The 18,029-nt window shown below is 44.8% G+C and overlaps 6 protein-coding genes across 6 annotated transcripts; 2 read left to right on the top strand and 4 right to left on the bottom strand.

The window, feature by feature from the left end:
• Positions 1 to 565: 565 nt before the first annotated feature.
• On the bottom strand, positions 566 to 4,098 carry BCIN_11g04590 (hypothetical protein). The gene has a single exon (XM_001558415.2). It carries the CDS (start codon positions 3,582 to 3,584, stop codon positions 1,017 to 1,019), a length of 2,568 nt encoding a protein of 855 aa, XP_001558465.2. The 5' UTR covers positions 3,585 to 4,098; the 3' UTR covers positions 566 to 1,016.
• A 1,768-nt stretch (positions 4,099 to 5,866) lies between these two features.
• Positions 5,867 to 8,246, top strand: BCIN_11g04580 (hypothetical protein). Its single transcript, XM_024696025.1, has 2 exons — positions 5,867 to 6,947; positions 6,995 to 8,246. Exon 2 carries the CDS (start codon positions 6,998 to 7,000, stop codon positions 7,967 to 7,969), a length of 972 nt encoding a protein of 323 aa, XP_024551828.1. The 5' UTR covers positions 5,867 to 6,947; positions 6,995 to 6,997; the 3' UTR covers positions 7,970 to 8,246.
• A 43-nt stretch (positions 8,247 to 8,289) lies between these two features.
• Positions 8,290 to 9,968, bottom strand: BCIN_11g04570 (hypothetical protein). The gene is made up of 2 exons (XM_001558419.2): positions 9,864 to 9,968; positions 8,290 to 9,773 (listed from the first exon to the last, which is right to left on the bottom strand). The coding sequence occupies exons 1-2, from the start codon at positions 9,911 to 9,913 to the stop codon at positions 8,531 to 8,533; spliced, it is 1,293 nt and encodes a 430-aa protein (XP_001558469.1). The 5' UTR covers positions 9,914 to 9,968; the 3' UTR covers positions 8,290 to 8,530.
• Positions 9,969 to 11,571: 1,603 nt separating this feature from the next.
• On the bottom strand, positions 11,572 to 12,426 carry BCIN_11g04550 (hypothetical protein). Its single transcript, XM_001558420.2, has one exon. It carries the CDS (start codon positions 12,381 to 12,383, stop codon positions 11,754 to 11,756), a length of 630 nt encoding a protein of 209 aa, XP_001558470.1. The 5' UTR covers positions 12,384 to 12,426; the 3' UTR covers positions 11,572 to 11,753.
• Positions 12,427 to 13,188: 762 nt separating this feature from the next.
• Positions 13,189 to 14,734, top strand: BCIN_11g04540 (hypothetical protein; the record flags this gene model as incomplete). Its single annotated transcript, XM_024698314.1, has 6 exons — positions 13,189 to 13,299; positions 13,669 to 13,715; positions 13,781 to 13,884; positions 13,949 to 14,008; positions 14,173 to 14,554; positions 14,695 to 14,734. 6 exons carry the CDS (start codon positions 13,189 to 13,191, stop codon positions 14,732 to 14,734), a joined length of 744 nt encoding a protein of 247 aa, XP_024551827.1.
• An 875-nt stretch (positions 14,735 to 15,609) lies between these two features.
• BCIN_11g04530 (hypothetical protein) lies at positions 15,610 to 17,919 on the bottom strand. Its single transcript, XM_024696024.1, has 4 exons — positions 17,704 to 17,919; positions 16,774 to 17,652; positions 16,131 to 16,695; positions 15,610 to 16,082 (listed from the first exon to the last, which is right to left on the bottom strand). The coding sequence occupies exons 1-4, from the start codon at positions 17,802 to 17,804 to the stop codon at positions 16,071 to 16,073; spliced, it is 1,557 nt and encodes a 518-aa protein (XP_024551826.1). The 5' UTR covers positions 17,805 to 17,919; the 3' UTR covers positions 15,610 to 16,070.
• Positions 17,920 to 18,029: the final 110 nt, after the last annotated feature.

Genomic DNA, 18,029 nt, shown 5'->3' with positions numbered 1-18,029 from the left:
TAATAATACATAATACACACCCACCTGTTCACCTACCTACCCACCACGCTCCCCAAAGCAAAAGCAAAAGCGAAAGTGCAAAGAAACACATACCATCCATATAAAACCCACTCCCCCTCCTCCCCCCCCCCCGCCCTCCAAAAGAAAAAAAAATCAAAAAAATTCAATGATGGGAATTGAGCCCAACGGGGGGGTCGAACCCCCAACCTTGTGATTGACCAGTACATCTCTCGATGAATAAGAGTCACACGCTCTACCGATTGAGCTAGCCGGGCAGGCTACTGTTGTAATTGTTGAAATGCATTTTGCAATTTACACATATATTACCGCGAGTGTGGGTTAGGAAAATTCTTTGCAGAGTTTGAGGATAAGCGAAAAGAGGGGGTGGTGGGTTGTGGGTAATTTTCAGGTAGCGAGTGGGTTGTGATGGATAGATGTGCAAGGAAGGGAATTTCCGATCCGAGACTGTGCGACTAGGAGGTAATGGAATAAATCATAGCGCTCTTTGCGGGTGTCAAGCAATTGTTTTCATTACGAGGATCGGGTTGGATGGAAAGAGTCAAGCTGTAATTCATGTGAATTTAGGTATTCTACTCTATGAAGTTTTGTTTGTGGGTCCCCTCATTCTATCTATTCATCACCATGAGCTATAAGGTACCTATCTATCTATACCATCCTCTACTCTGGTTCAAAGCACTACATTTCTCATCGTCCAATTACCAATCCGTATCCTGATTTGACAACCATCCATCGCTTCGACCTATATTCCTCCCAGAGGAACATCAAATCCTAGCGTCTATCGTCTTGAAAAAAAAAGATGCAAATCGTTTTCGTTCATATACCATACTCATGCCGCTCAAACGCCACGCATACCAGCAATGCCTTTATCCCAAGCAAGCAATCGCAGAAAAGAAGGATGAAAGAATAGAATCAAAAACGTATTCGAGAGTTTTTCAAGGGAACACCATAAAGCAAGATTAAGGTTTTGTACTCCTATGTGTGACAATATGTTCAAATCAAGCCGTCGGGTCGCTTTCTGGCAACTCTTCCTCATTTAGACGAGGCAGTCCTTCCACTGGTATTTCTACACCTTTCACGGGGTGTAATAACATAGGCGGTAAGCACATTCGGCCTTCTCCGCCTCTCATGTCATTGACATGTTGCCCATTTCTGCCCTCATTAACAGTCTTTTCAAATTCTTCACCTCCCTCATTGTCAACTTTAAAGCCAAGCCACCTTCGCCACAAGTTGGGTGCGAATCCAGTGTTGTAGAACCAAGTCATTCCTCGGAGGTTATGTTCACGGTCACCAAACACAGATGTTCTTGCTCCACCAGTTGCACCATTCCTCCCGCCGTTCATAATGCTTGCAAGGTATTCAGTTGGCCATTCACGATCGACAAACAGTGGATGAGGGACAGAGACTGCTTTATAACCGTGGTGCAACGCTGCCGTTGGAGCCCACATTTCCGTAAAAGCATGATGCTTCATAAATGTAGTTTCACGATGCATAGTGTTGAGGAGTTTGCGAGACATCCTAGATGCTGCAATAATAGTCGCCCGGCGAGGTGGCAACCCTCCAGTGAGGTTGTATCCTGTGACGTCCTCTGCAAGAAGCCAGGTAGTTCCGTCCGGATCAAAAAGCGGATTGAAAACAATAAGGTCAGCATCCTCACCCACACCCCAAGTGTACTTATCTTTGTCATAGCTAGTTGGAGGAACTGGATCGTTCTCAGTTTCAAACCAATCATCCATGTTTGAAGGTCTTTCAGGTCCCCAGATTGGCTTCTCGCCTTTGCGTACTGGTCCGCTCTTTTGACCTTTTTGGCCGTTTATACCAGCCCACATATTGTTCGGGCTTTCAGTTCCAATCTCAGTTTGTACACGGACCATTTGTTTGAAATCTTCCCATGTACCATGAACTTCCGGGACATAAAATCTGCTATTACGCTCCCACAGTCCTTTCCGGGGTTGCTCCTTGGTCCAGGAATCGATTTTTGATAAAAAGTCATACCAATGTCCGGTGTATCGAATGTCAACCTCCCATTCCCAAAAGAAATCATACTCTTGATGGTTGTGAGCAAACCATTGCATTGCCATCTGAAGTCCCCGGTAAGATCCATGAACTGGTAGGCCTCGAGCGAAAGTGTCAAACAAGCCTTGGTAAAGCATAAGCATTTGAGTTTCACCCCAGAACGTAGCAATTCCGACGAATTCTGCTGGTAAACAATCCTTCAAATGCTGTTGATATGTTTCTTCGTCGGCGAAGACAGGGTGTACAGCAGGATCCTTGACTTGAACCAAGAGATGAACATCGTATTGGCCACCCGAACCAATAGAAATCTCGGATATCAATGCTCTCAACGCCATGATGTCCTCTTCGCGCCACTGATATTCGTCCCAGAGTCGAATGACAAACGCAGTTCGTGGAACGTACTTTTTGGGTGGTGTTGCAGCTACTTTGGAGGTGGTATCGACTGCACTGGAAGTGGTATTGAGGACGGGATCGACTAATCCATCCCTAGTGATCAAATGGCCATCTTGTTGCTCAGTAATGGTTGAAAAGGTAGTGGGCTTTTTAATGACAGGTTCAATTGGTTGGAAGCGTGCCGCATTTCTTTGGTGGCATCTCCTCTGGGCATCGGCCCAGTCAACCTTTCGGTAGTCGACCTGCCCAGAGTCCATCTTCTCAGCGTTTGAGTTGTCTGCCCAGACGGCATCAGACCCCTCCATCTCTCCATGTTGGCCTGTTCCAGTACCCCCATATCGCATGCCATATCCATAACCATAAGGTCCTAATCTGCCATATCGTTCGAAGCAAATATCTTCTGGTAACCCGAGAACTTCGTAGGAGCCCATAATATGATCCGGGAATCCGCTTGGTCGGCCTTCGTAATATTGTAGTCTTGGCGCACGCACAGTATTCTCGCGATTGAGAAAACACTCCTGGACAGGCGCGTAATCGTCACTGAAAACCCCGGATGTAATATTGGTATATGGCTGGAATGGTTTACTGGCTGGAAGACTGCGCACAGGTGTAACCATTTTCTCGGTCGAGGTCTGATTTTGCAGAGGCAACTCATCCTCTTCACGAGGATACTCTGGTTTGTTTTCAGAAAGTGGCACCAACGTTCTTATTCCACCATAATATCGCGATAAAAATGGAAACGATTCCCAGAGTGGAGGCGGCGCTACTAATACATGGCCATCTTGAACCTTTTGTGTTGATAGATGGCTCATCCGAATCAAACTCAACATAAATATAACTATTGTCGATATCATGGCTAAACATAGATACCTCATAACTTTGGGAGGTAGTCTTCGGGGGGCTGGTCGCTGGGTGGCTGTATTCGCTCTTTTTCGTAGTATCGGAGCATTGGAATGGTATGAATTTGATGTCTCTCGCGAAGAGGAGGGTGATGATGGATAGGAGGAATAGTCCGAATCTTCGTCGTCGGAATCTTCATGGTGCCCATACTTCTCACTATCATACTCTTGAGGCGGCTCCTCTTGGGCAGATACACCTGAATATTGCGTGTGTCGTTTGGTAGCCTTGAGAGGGTTTAATGAATTAAAGTCCACCATGATGGCTCGGGCCAATGTGGCCAATGTGTACAATTGAAGGAAGAATCAACAGAACGTGTCCGATCCGTTGTCGCGAAGTCAAAGATGGCGTCTATAGGGTGGCTATCGAGCAGGACAATTGATTAGTGACATTCTAAGCTGGGAAGCTGGGGAAAAGACATTCACTCACGCATCGAAGATGGATTAGCTCATGCGACGATTGTGGCCGAGGTTTTGATTATGACAGGATGAGATGCAATGTTCAGGAATTGGAGAATATACAATGTAGAATAGATGAGAGGTAGGAGTGTGGTTTAGTTGGCTTTGAGGGGTGAGTTGTAGTCGAAGTTGTATTATGTACAGTGTATTGCGTTGGTTGTTTTTGTGTGTGAGATTATGAGCTTCGAATTGGTACAGTGCAAATGCAGCATTAGTTCGAGGTCCCACCCAAATCCATGCAGGCAGCAATACCTCTTGTTATTGTTATTATTATTATGATTGTATTCCGGGCCAAGGACTGGGAGGATTATCCGTCGAAGATAGCCAAGACAACGGTATCAAAACTTTCCAAAAGTTCGTTGCGCGCGGCAACCCCGATTATCCTTACTCGTACATGGAGGCTTGGCCAAATTTAGAAAGTGTCAGTGATGATTACCTCAGCCTTGCACGAATCGGCATGCCTTAGGTAACAGACAGAGAGTCTTTCTATAAAAAACCCAGGACGGCTCTACTCGAGTAATATAAGACCAGTTTCTGGATAATTAAAGGTAGCGAAGATCACAATGTTTTCTATGCTGTCAATGATTCCTTTTTTTGGTTCAGCAATGAATGAAACAGTCGGCCTCACCAGATGATGGTGATGAGTTATTATGTGTAAACATTGGGGTTGATCAATCAAACTTTTGGCCTTCATCGTGATTGGTATTCGGCCCCAAGGTCTGGAATTTTGGAGTCTTAACGGGCTATCATTGGACAATGCGTGTTCTTGGTGTAGTATTGGAGGCCGACAAATTCGCTGCTTTTGCGGTCAAAAATAAGGGAATGGAGCCCGATAGTAATTTGTTAGTCTCGGGAGCGTTCTTCCTAATACCGAGCCTGTCTCGGCCGTCTTTCTATGCCGTGCTCCAAATAGCTGCGAGAAAGTGATAGCATCTAGAAGTAAGTATGCCGACAAGCTCGTACGATCAACTACCTTTGTCGAATGTGAAGCGAGCAATTCCTCTGACGTGTCCGTTTGTGAGAAGAATATATGCTTCTGTATGTTGGATACCCAAGGGCCTGAATGTTGTGCAACGGACAATTTCATGTAACCCATAGATTGCGCTGTGATATCTTGAGAAATGCCACAGCCAACATACAGACTTGCGGCATCTGGTGGCAAGATTGAAGCTGGAGCGGAGAGATGGCATGGAGAGCCTTTTTTCTTTCTCAAAAGTCGCATGCCCACATAAGCCGACACGACATCAAGAGGGGAAAGTGCATGTGAGGTCCTCCTCGCTACCCCTATTGAGCCAACCTCACTACCGGTAATATCTCACCGATTATCTTCATGTATAAGGATTCTTTGTTCGTGGGCTGAGAGCCTAGTTCTTCCCACGAACAAACCACTTGACACTTAGCCATTGATCCGGTCCCAAGTTCCCCATCATATCAACGCATGTACTGTACCGACGTCTTTCCGCGGGAGATAATAGGAAGCGGACATACTTCTAGCACCCAGGATCTGGACCCTGACCACTTTCAAAAACCAGTACCACCGGGAGGGTGATGCCGTTACTTCACACTGGCCATACAAACTCCAAACCTTCATGGTTCCTGACGAGCCAACACCGACTCATGCAAGCCGTGCATAAGCGAGTTTATATCTTGGGGATTTGCTCAGCTGATTAACCAAAACGGAGCTACGGAAGTTGTATACAATATATATCCCAAGAAACTAAGAGCCACAAAGATCCGGGGTACATCTGGGTCAGGAAACGCCAATTTAACAAGACTCAGAATGCAAAAGCCGAAGGGAAGCATGAAACCAACGGCCTAGTTCTAACATTATACGATTCAGCGATTTCTTCCAGAGAAGCCCGCAAGGTAAGCTGTGGCAAATGTTTCTCAATGCGCACAAGCAGAAGCAGAAGCAACCATTCAGCGAGTGCATAAAGTAAGGAAAAGCTCCGTTCCACGTCAACTGATACGATGATCTTGGTGCTCCAATGAAATCCAGTCTGTGTCACAAGCTCCACCGCTCGTGACAAGCATGACGGTCAATACCAATATTCTTTTTGATGCGGAAACAACACTTCTCTCTGACTTCATCTGAATTGCTGTTTGTGGGGTTTCCGTCTCTCGATTGCAGCAATAACACACAACTGTATGTTGAGTGATCCCATCTTTATTATGACTTCGTGGCAATGGCAATTCCACAGAAGTGCTAGGTAGTCAGGTATCAATAATTACTCCATACAACCGATCAAGAGACATCAGTTGACAGTTGACCGACGACCGACGACCGACGACCGACGCATCCAAGCCAATCTGCTTGAGGGGTCCTTCTAGACAATGTGGGCCCAAAGTCAATTCTCAACGTCAGCTCTTCTTGGAAGCCACTACTTTACACATCCCGCTGCACCTGCACCTTTCAATAATTATGTAGCTACCCTTTCAAATTTTAAATCAAACTCTCCTTAGTGGGAAGCCATTATTTATACTCTTTCAATGGCAAAACTTTAATAAACTTCTTCTTATTCTTTCACACAATCCATCTGTTGTTTTCTTTGACCCCCAATCCAGTTGATTTATTGCTATTATTAACTCCCAAATAAGGCTTTAGCATTCAGAACCCACGATATACTCACCAGACCCGGGCGGAGTCTAGGAGACCTATGCAATGTTAATGCGAGTTTGACGCTGATTGACCGGCTACTTAAAAGACCTTGCAATTAACAAACAGAACACTCTGAACTATAAATCAAACCCATATCTTCACTCTAACGTCTCCAAGTAGTAGAGTTCATTTCATCTTCAACAATCCTTCAGAAACTCAAGCAACCACATTCTCTTCATCAGCAGACTGACTCCGTTGAGCCCTGTCACAATTCTCTTCGTATCTTTAAGAGGAAACGTCTCTGAGCTCCTTGTCTCTGAATCTCCCATCGATATTCACTAAAGACGTGTACATCGTTGAGTTTTTATTTGTGGTGTGCACAAAATACTGCCTCCATCCTCACATTCGATTTGGAACTCTTCAGATACTTCCTCGCAAATTCCCTGCTTCAGTAACACCATATTTACTTCTGCTGTTCCACACGTGATTGTTAGATCAAACGTTCTCGAATTGCAGCTACTGCCATTGAACCCCTATAACATTAAATACTTAGAACTCATTCGGCGGTCAGTCCTTCCCTCATAGTTACTGTGTATCTACTAACCTTCATCAGACCATGAGTGCCTCCGCAACAGCCACTGCTGTGGCGACCCAAGAACGTCACCCTACAAACGACATCACCCTAGAAGTACCAATGGGTCTTAAGCAACAAGACATCATTCAAATCACTCTTACTGGACCAGGTCTCGTCCTCACCATCCTAGGTATCATCATCTGCATCAACCTTTTCCAGCCATCCCTAACCTCCACTATTATCGCCTTGGCACCAATACCATGGATCGTGTATAACGACTATCATAATTTCATATCTTTGGGTCCAGGAGGAACTCCCTCCACTCTGCTTGGATATGTCAAAATCACATATCTTCGTATATTTGCTCTTTCTGATCCATACAACCCACCAAAAGTCTCCGATGACATAAATCCTGCATCCGGTTACCTACAACGCGCCCGTCAACATCTTCCTATCCGCAGTGGCCCACGGCCCAAAGTTGCCGGTATTGCTCCCCAGAGACAAATAAGCCAGTATGGTTCTCGAGCCATGTATGAACTTCTCCGCACTAGCCTCCATAATCTCGCACACCGACACTCAGACAAACTCAAGACGGCGGTATCCTGTTTCGAGAAGAAAGGTCTTGCGCTCTTCTCGCTAGATCCTATCAATACTACTTGCAATGGGGAAATCTGCCATGTGCACCATAGCGACAATAGTTACCATATGAATCTTCATCCGAATGATGCCAAGATTGTTCTGGAAAAGGGTTGGGGTGAAAGACATCCAATGGCTGGCGCTTCTGCACCTCAAACTGTTGCCAATTTATTATCCCGCCTTCCAATATCTCTGTCTGCATGGTTCTCGCCAAGAGTTGTACCTGAGCAATTCATGTTGATTTATGCACCGAGGAACAAAGATGAGCTTCAAGTTGTATGTCACATCATCGAGGCAGCTGCATTCTGGGTCAGTGGTGAGCAATTGACACTTTCTATCGAGAGTGTTCCATTGAGCGAAGAATCTGTTATTGTATAACGCACACCATTTGAGAATTGGTTGGAGGTTGAGAACTACAATCATGGGCGGAGAGACGGGACGGAGAGACTACGGGATAGGGGGTTAGATAAAATTGAAACAACAATGTGGTAGGAAGTAAAATGATGGTTGAAATGGGTACACGAGAGCGGATTGGTAAATTGATGCAGGAGTATTGGGTCAAAGTTGGTTTTGCATACATGAAGATATACCCTTGGTTGCACTCCATCGCGTTGATATTTAGCTTACTTTTATTGTTACCAATGCATGATACTAGCTGTTCGCACATTTTCATTAAAAAAAAAGGTACTCATGAACATTGCGTGAAAATCTTGATTTCAAATTGGTATTTTAAATTCTGGCATTTACTGAATGGTAGTACATAGTAGGAAAAAACAATAAAGAGACCAACCCCAAATCCCATGCTAGGAGAGTGAGTGTATGTAATCATTCAAATTGGCTCAACTCACGCTCCCAAAACTATCCACAAATATCCATGATTCAAATTGACAAAAGAAAAGGCGGCATGCATGCTATCAGTGAAGAAGTAAACATCCAAATCTATGGCCTTCTTGCATCACACTCTTCAAGGAACTTATATATTCCCTCCAGACCCTCATATTCATCTGATTCAGATAGATGTTCGCTGACCTTTGTAAAATACGCAGAGCCACTTTCACTGATATCTTCATCCATCGTTTCGTAACCTTCAACCCAAGGATTTTCCGAAAATTTTTCAAGAATATCATCATATTCGTCTTGATCAGGAGAGGACAAGGTAGTTTGTAGACAGGGAGATAACAGAGGCGAGGGCGATTCTGATACGGCAGTAGGAGCGAAAGGGAATTGGAGAGCCATTTGCGTTCCTACAGCGGCGTCAAATCCAGCATCTTGATGTACGATTCCTCGCTGCACGCCGACTTCATCACAAAGACGCTCCACAGATTCCGCATCGCAGCCCGGGAATCGGATACGTAGGATGTGATTGTTCTCGAGGGTTATGGGGAGATCGCCGAGAGAAGACAATTTCTTGAGATCGTTCATTGTTACTGCGAGGTCTTTGAGAGCGCGTGAGAAGTCGACAGACAGAATATCGAGGAAACCGGAAGTGTTGAGAGATGGGGCGGCTTGAGACATCTTTGGGGCACCGAATGGGAGTGCTCCGGCGAGAGGAGAGAGAGCGGTGACAGTGGGGTTGACAGCGAAATCAATGTAAGAGCCTGGGGTGAATTTGGAGACGGATTGGATCTTGCGAGTGGTTTCCTCTTGGAGAGAAGAGACAGCTCTGTAGCGCTTCTCGCCCATGGGAGTCATACCATCGAATTGAGCCTTTTGGCCAGAGAGGAAGAATGCTCGGACAGCTTGTGAAACATTGTTAACCACTTGTGCCGGAGCAGCAGGCGTATGGGAGAAGTATCGAGCACCTGCTCTTCCACCTCCTAAGCTATAGCCTCCTGCTGTTCTAGGGAGTGCTCCACCACTCAAGTTTGGTCGTAGAGTTGAGGCAAATGGAGCTCGGCTTGTGAGACGGGACACAGCGGCTGCGGTGTTTGATTTTGGGAACGAAGCACGATCATGTTTAATGGCTTGTCTACTGGTGCTCATAAAATGACGGACAGCAGCATTGACAGCACTTTGGGTAGTATACCATCGTCCCTTGTTTTGACGGAGGAGGGCCGCCGGATGGATAGGATGACGAGGTGTACTTCTCACAAAAATTGGTTGAAGTTCTGCAGTGACAGGTTTGTTCGTAACATCTTTGATGCGTAATTTGATGAGTTTAGTAGTTCGTTGAACTACGTTCCTATGAAATATGTTAGAATACTGTCTTGAATGGTTGCAATGAGGACATTGGAGTTTCTCATAGAGTTTAATGATTGTAGGAATGACTTACTTTAGCATCCTCACGGCTACAGGCGCCCAGATGCCTCCAGACGACGCCATGATGAATACTGATTTATGAAGTTATCAAGACTCTTTGATTGTTGTAAATGGTTTCGTACCTCGACGTCAGGACGGATCTTATCGGGGGATGTTATCGCCACTGCTCAGCCACATCACATGCCTGGAGTGGCTTAGCGACTAATTCTCTTCTGGCCTTAGCGTCATAGCTGCGCTAGTTGTTAGCGCGAAAATAATTTTTGACCTTGAGCTTTAAAAGTTTTCCTCCTCTGCTCTTTCTTGTCTTTACAACCAACCAACATCTTCAACAACAACAATAATAGCCATAATTCATTTTCTTTGTATTGAACGGTTTTCTTTTTTCACTATGATTTAATTTTCTTTACTTGGTAAGCAATTTCTTCTCCCTGCTTGCTTCAATTGCCTCAATGATGAACACAAACACATATTGAACAATCCAACTCTTACACCGCAATGGAGATTTGTATTTTAATCTGAGCAATCTTGATTTACATCATCAATTTGAACACGAGACAGTCAAGCACATAGCTAACGTTTCGTCCCAGGCAGCTTCATTTTCTATTACATTCTACAAGCCACAACAAAATTTTAATTCAAAAGGTTCGTACATACATTTCTATTCCTTATTCTCTGCGCACTGTTGGGGGTGATGATGAAAACACATTGGAAAGGCATTCCTCAATCCGAATTATACTGTCGAATCTTTGCATTTAAGTTTCAGCCTTGTCTGACCCATCGTCTACTCATTACATATTATTGAAACATCTTCTGTGCCAAAGCTAACCTTGCATGGTAATAGGTACATATACTTCCCCATTATCAATTCCCTCGCATTACATGACGAACTTTGAACGAACGGGCGGACAGACTGCGCACTCCTGCTCCTATCTCCTATTAAAGCGAGGCGTACAAACCTTGTGGGAGGTGGACAGTTAGGAAGTGCTTGTTGAGAACTCGTCAGCTGATCTAATGCTCAATTGCTCTTGGATCATTTCGATACGCCGTTTGACCAAGTACATCGATGCTAACCTTTCTTTAGGTAAATACTACAACTCTTTCTTCTGCTGTCACACAGGACCATTGCATTGAAATGATGAAACTTATTCACACTGTTTGAAGTGGACTATGTCCGCTACTGAACGCACTATAAAAATCTGATTTAATGAGGTATGTTTCAAACTCACATTCGATGAAGAACTAATGCTAACGATTCTCTAGCCTGACATTTGCTTATGGTTCCTTGCATTTTTGACACTATCAAAATTTTGCTCGAGTACTTGCGACAATTGCTGACAATTTCGTCTCGTACATAGGCACACTTCATGACCACGTCAACAGGTTTTTCACAAAATGTAAGCCACTTCTCCACTTTCTATCCTCACACATTTTGCTCTGATGAACCCAAATATTCGCTGTGTTCTTTCCGAGTCAACCTTTGACGAAACACATATTTCACCTTGGAGAACTGAGATAGTACTCATGTTACTCATTTCCAATCGTATATCAACGAAGGTTGGGACTTGAAGCTAACCTGCATAGACATAATGGTAATTTAAAGCTGGAGCTCAATTTGGAATGAGGAAAGAAATATTACTAGATACCCAAAATGCAAAATACCTTTTTTATTATTTGTTTGCCTCTCCTGCTATGTGACTGTCCCTTGAGTATCTATTACATCGTGGATAAACCAACACGATTACGAGATGCATCTTCCTATTGTGTTTCCCGTACGATATTACTCAACTCAACCTCAATTTGGTCTGTTAATTTCTTCGCGATCAAATCCCCTATTGTCGCAGTGTCGGCACCACCAAGCAGGTCAAAAATAGCGACAGAGACCCCGAGGTCTTTCCGAATCAAATTACGCAGCTTCATACCAACCAACGAGTCTGTACCCATAGTCCAATAAATTGCGATGAGAATCTACATCATCCACTGAGGCGTCCAATGCCCGCGCCAGCCTTGCTTTAAGGACCGACACAGCCACTATGCTGCGGTCTTGGGGGGGCACCGCTTGCCAGAAAAGGACAACCCGGTCTTCCTGAGTTGCGACGGTAGACTCGTGCTGTTTCACATCATAAAGCTGAGGAGCGTTGAAGCTAGCAAAGAAAGGTCGTTTTAAAGCATCGATTGGCGCATCGTCCCGAGCATGGACGTGGGCTTGCGTGACCACACCAATCAGAACTTGGCTATCCTGGGGTGCTGAGAGGGGGAGCAACGGGTTACAATAATGCTCGAGCAGAACAAAGAAATCGGCTTCAACTTGGGACATATCACCGACATTTTGATGGCTACGTTGAGGTTCTTTTGTCTCAGCAATGATACCGATGGTACGCATCCAGCCTAGGTTTATTGCAACGGAGCCTCGATATCCAGCAGCGGACCGGGATCTTGCTAAAACGTCTTGAAAGGTACAGCCCGCTGCGTAATTACTTTGTTCGGGAGATCCGTTGATACCTGCGATGGGCGAGAGAAAGATGAAACAATTCATATCTTTAGGCAATAATTTGAGAAGATTCCAGCTTGTATTGACCTTTGACCGTACGGTTTTTGTCTATTGTGCATGTGTCGTGTTTTCATATACCGAGTCCTATTTTCGTGCAAGCTCGTGTCTCATAACCAGCAACGGCTGAAAAGACAGATTCGGGGAATCTGAAGATGGGGTTTGGAGGTGCTGAACACCCCTGAAAAGAATAGGAGGAGAAGTGTATACCTGAAGGACCATAGCCGCGTGTATGCATCCTTTGATAGGTGGTATGCTGACGGCACAGTCATGTAGCAATGCTATTAAATCTGTGTCTGATGCAACATTACATATTTTTGCTATTGCGCGAACGACTCTTCTTGTTAGTTCTATGACTATATGCTTGCCTGCCTGGGATGAAGTCCCCGAAGTTGAGGGAATTATGAGATTCTTAGCCCCTCTATTTGCCATCCATTGAAGTGTTGCGCGCCCAATACCGCCAAATCTACCAGCAACGACGTGAGGTGCATTAGCATCCACATTCTAGTCATTTTTGAGGATCAAGAATTTCTATTTGATTATTAGTGAATGGGCATTTTGGTTATGGCTCCAGAAGGAGAGACCTACAGGAACAGGATCCTCGTCTCGGTCCGTCTTGATCATACAGCCTGTGTCTTTCCAAAATCCTAAATATAGTTTTGCCAGGTATACAGGAACTTCAGGCTCAGGAATATTGGCTGAAGTCATGGCGCCTGGAATTTCAGTCATAGCTCGAAGCTTTCTGATTACGTTTCCGTGAAAATATGCCACTTTGCATCCATATTTGTGAGATATGGAGCCGGTAGTGTACGCAGCGGCAATTTCTCCGCTCGAATGTCCAATTACAGCAGTGGGTGCCCCACCGAAATTAGAAAGGAGGTCGACTATGGCAATCTGTAGCACGGTACGCAGTGGCTAGCTAACTTCCGGGCGGTTGACATTTTTTTTTTTCACTGCGAAGCTCATCTGAATGGGGTGGGACATTGTGTCAGCAAACTTAAAATTGTCTAAAGTTCGCCTAGACAAGAAAATGAGCTCTCGGGTTAAGCGAGACTTACCGAATATTGGCCAGCCACTTCCTAGACTGGCCAGAATGCTATCAGATTTTCGTAAACTCTCCTCAAAGACTAAATATCGTAACAGCTCCCACCCCATGTCAATATACTTGACGAGACTGCGCCGGGACAATACTTGAGTTGACACTATCAATATCGGCTTGCGCAGTGCATGCGAATCATCACCCTGACTATGATCAGACAGGCTCCGTGTATAGGCAAGCTCCCAATCGTCTGGTATTCAACACCTCGAGTGCTTTACGAGGTAGTCCAGCCCCCGACAACTGTCCTTTTCAGCTTCAAGAAACCAACGAACCATCTACCACACAGTGACTTGGCCAATAGTCTCAAATATATGGCCACTTCTCAGACTACTCAATCAGAAAAATGGCGTGGCGTTTTCAAAGTCAATACAAAGTATAATACAAAAACGCGTGGCTCTTACTCAGGACGCAAAGCATGATTTCTATTCTATTGAAGGAGGGGAAGTCAATTAAGGTGTAAAGAGTCTTGGGCGTAGCGAATTATGGGCTGAAGCTGTATTTTTTATTCCTGCGGGTAAGTTCTGTCAGTTTTCTGCATTTTTTGAGTTCCTTTTCTTAAACCTATGGAATTTTCTCAAAATTGGCTTTTGCAATGACTCCTCCTATGCTCACTAGAGCGTCTGTTCAAACCCAAACCAACCATGATAAAAATAATTAAAACTAAATATACACTCCCAGGCGGTACAACCCTCTCCGCAGCTCTCAGCGCCATTTTCTTCTATCTCTCCCGCTACCCTACAGTCTACATCCTTCTCGCCACCGAGATCCGCGACACCTTCTCCGGCCTTAACATTAAAAGCGGAGCCCAACTCTCCTCATGCAAATACCTTCGAGCCTGTATTGACGAAACATTACGGATGTCACCACCATTTCTAGCCACATTTTGGCGCGAACCTTATTTGGATCACACAGAACCTTTTGTGGTGGATGTACATGTAATACCGCCTGGTACAATAGCTGGAGTCAATCCTGATTGTGTGATGCATAATGAAGAATATTTCTCAGACCCATTTGTATTTCGACAGGAGAGATGGTTGACATCTGAGGAAGGAAGTTCTGGGTAAGTCGAGTCGATTCTTTGATATCAATTCTTATTCCAATCCCATCCTTTATTTTTCTCTTTTGCATCTTTGTTACTTTCACCCCCCTCATGATACCACCCTTCTGTATTTGTCAACTAATTCTCCACCATGTCAACAGCACCTCAAAGAAGAGCAAAACCTCGCCTCCATTCGGGTAGCATTTGCCTCATTTGCCCTAGGAGACACCAACTATCTCGGCAAAGTAATGGCTTACCATGAGACCAGTCTCGTAATCGCGAAGACTCTATGGTATTTTGATTTTGGAAAAGCATCAGGGGAAGCTGGCAAGCTCGGTGAAGGACAGTCAGGTAATATGAACGGAAGAGGTAGGATAGATAAGTATCAATTATTTGATCTTGCGGTTGTGGATCATGATGGTCCGAATTTGGTGTTTGCTCTGAGAGAGGAGTATTGGCGGGAATTGAGTGATGAAGGTTTCAAGGCGTAGCTTGAGTCTGGGTTTTCTTTATCACTGACAATTTCGGGATTGGCCTGGCTAATTAATACTTCAGTCGTTCAATCTCTATCGTATATTTTCGCTTTTACATTACTTCTATCGCCAGTCTCCTTTCTTATCAGTTTCCAACTTCAACCAATTTTTTTACCCGTATTCTAATACACTTTACGGCACTTATGTATTACCAGACCCTTTTATCCTCTTTGCCTTCCATCAAAGAAGCACTTGCCCTCATTCCAATCGTAAATGGGTCTTTCTAGCCTGTTGTCAAAGGCAATAGCAAGGCTCGTCATCAAGGGCAGAGATCAAACTCTCCAACATAACTTCCGAATAAGCAATTAAAACATGAACAGTGGTCACTCGAACAAGACAGGAAAGTTAAAATTTTATCATGGCAAGCAATTCAAACATCACTCTATCGGCATCGATATTTCAGAAGCGCTGCATGACAGTGATGATCACTTGGATACCCTGGTAGAGTTATATTATTCAATTAATTCTTGGAAGCCAAGGTTGTCGCTATCTATTGGCATCGCATAAGTTGCACCTTAATGCGATTTATTTCAGTTCATGCATTGAAGATCCGATACAACAAGCGATAACGTAGCGAAGTTCTTCTAGCAAATATAATACCATATTTCTACCCAAATCATGCCCATGGAAAGTCGTTGTCAGTTGGAAAGCACCCATGGAGCGAAGAAAATGAGAAACCAATTTGAATATTTCAGTAATGCGGCCCCCCAAAACTTACATATAAGGAAGAAACTACTCTCTCAACGAACGCCCTCCATAAGACTAGCATGGTGACCTGAATAAGTTTTTCAAGAGTTTGAACTTAATGACCTGACTGAATTACCCGCCATCTATACAATTTTGAGTGTATGCATGCTTAACAAGCTTCCCTTGATAATTGCAGGATCCCTTTATCTTCATCTTCTATCCCTTGTTTGCTCAATTTCCTCCGAATAGTATCTCATCTCTGACCATGGTGTTTTTTATTCTCACAATATCAACTCCTACACTTCGCAGCACCAACCTCAAAAGATGTACTGCAAACTTTTTAGTTTAATCCTCTAGATGTGATGAATGAAACTTACCGGAATGAAAATATAAGGGACCGCCTTTTCATATTCTTCCCAGCTACGTCCGTACTTTGCCCTACAACGTTGGATATCTCTATGAGCACGGTGAAGAATCATACAGGTAAAGAACACCGGATAGAACCAGGGGAAAGGACTCTCGAAGCCGGCTACCACCGCCCACGCAATTGCAAAGTAGATGTCACAAGTGTAGTGGATTTTACGACCATATCGATACCAGCCGTCGATGAGAATACTGTCACCCGTTGCCGTCTTGATCACTTTCGGATTTTTGATTGTATTCCAGGGCAGCTGCGGAAATGCGTTGCGGCCTGTGAGGGTTCCGTGCTCCTGGGCACGAAAGTTGTTCTTCTGGCTGCCAATCGTGTCCCAGACCCAGTACGTAAAAAGGTAAGATATGAAGAGAAAGGCAAGTGAGGGCGTCCGAAGAGACGGGTAGACCCATTCGGTTAGGGTAGAAAGATGATTGGCACAGTAGAGAATAGCATGACAGTAGCTGAGAGGCACACCTGCGATGTTCCAGAAGATTAGCATAAAGCCCCATTTCTCGTAGTATATATCCCTATTATCAACTTGTTAGTAGGTTTCTAGAACTTATCTATTGTATATCGACAATGTGGCTAGCTCGAGGATTACTCACCATGTAGTCGTTGTGCACTCCTCCCCTTTTGCGCACGCATTGGTATACAGAAAATGCGCCAGGATTAGGAACCACACCTCCGCGCTAACATAACCATAAAGCTCATACTGCCTGGCGGCCGTGGCACAAGCAAGTGCAAGCAGGATGTTCCACGGCAGTCGTATCATGAAGAACATCTTGAGGTCCAGAATTCCGATGCGCGGGTTGAGTTCAGCGCCCATGAAAAAATCATAAATGAAATTGCCGCTCATCCTATGCTGAACTCCTCGTACAATCGCGAAGACATACGCAAAGATCGCAATTTCAAAACCAGAGATGATTGCAACGGACATCAGCGGCCCAAACTCGTCTAAGAGTTCGTAGAGCTTGAAAATTCCACTGTAATGCAGCGCTCCCGCGACGATGATGGATACCCAGAGGGACCACAAACCGCTGCAATAGTATCGTAACTTCTTGCCACCAAGGTGATGTAGCGGCTTGCCATAACTCCACACTCCAGGAAGGAATACGTAGCACACGGCTTGGAAGAGGATGAATATCCAATATATCTTACAGGCGTAGAGTGACGGGAATGCTTCTTTGTAGACCAGTTGAGCGAGGGAGGTGATAAAGTCGGTCAGGGACTGCTCTGCGGAGGGGAGCGGAAGCGAGCCGCCATAAAATGTAGCGCCAATCCACATGTAGTACATCAGTAGTGGGAAGCCTACTGTCATTGCACCCGTGCCCCAGGGACCACCGAACTCGTAATGCGCCGAGCCATTATCAATTGTTGCATCTTTTATGGTGCTGGATGATGACGGCGATGAATCATTTTCTCGGAGATGATTTCCTCGTTGACGCTCGTGCGTCCCCACGTCCTTACTGACTAGACGTGAGGTCCTATGATACAATTAGCCAGTGAGTAAACGTTTCATGGCGGGCGCTGCATACTCCCTTTCTCTCCCTTGATTGGTATTCTGATATTGAGCCATGCTGTTCCTACTTGACAACCCTGAGAGCAACTTGTTACTGCAAACATGAGAAGTAAACATCGGAGGAAAAGCTTCGCACTTTATATTTCCAACCAAATCGTCTCATAGTAATGATCGATCCACAACGGAAATTGTGAACGGCCGGCAAAACCACCAGCCATGCCCCTTTAACACCAAAAGAGACATCAAAAACGAGAGTGCACGCTTGCTGTCCGTCGGGCTACCGCGGACAAGAGGATACCGTGGAGGATCAAATACTGGGCTCCGTCTACATAAAGTTGGATA

The sequence above is a fragment of the Botrytis cinerea genome, chromosome 11, assembly GCF_000143535.2.
Source record: "Botrytis cinerea B05.10 chromosome 11, complete sequence".
Classification (NCBI taxonomy): domain Eukaryota; kingdom Fungi; phylum Ascomycota; class Leotiomycetes; order Helotiales; family Sclerotiniaceae; genus Botrytis; species Botrytis cinerea.
This window is presented reverse-complemented; position numbering and strand designations above follow the sequence as displayed.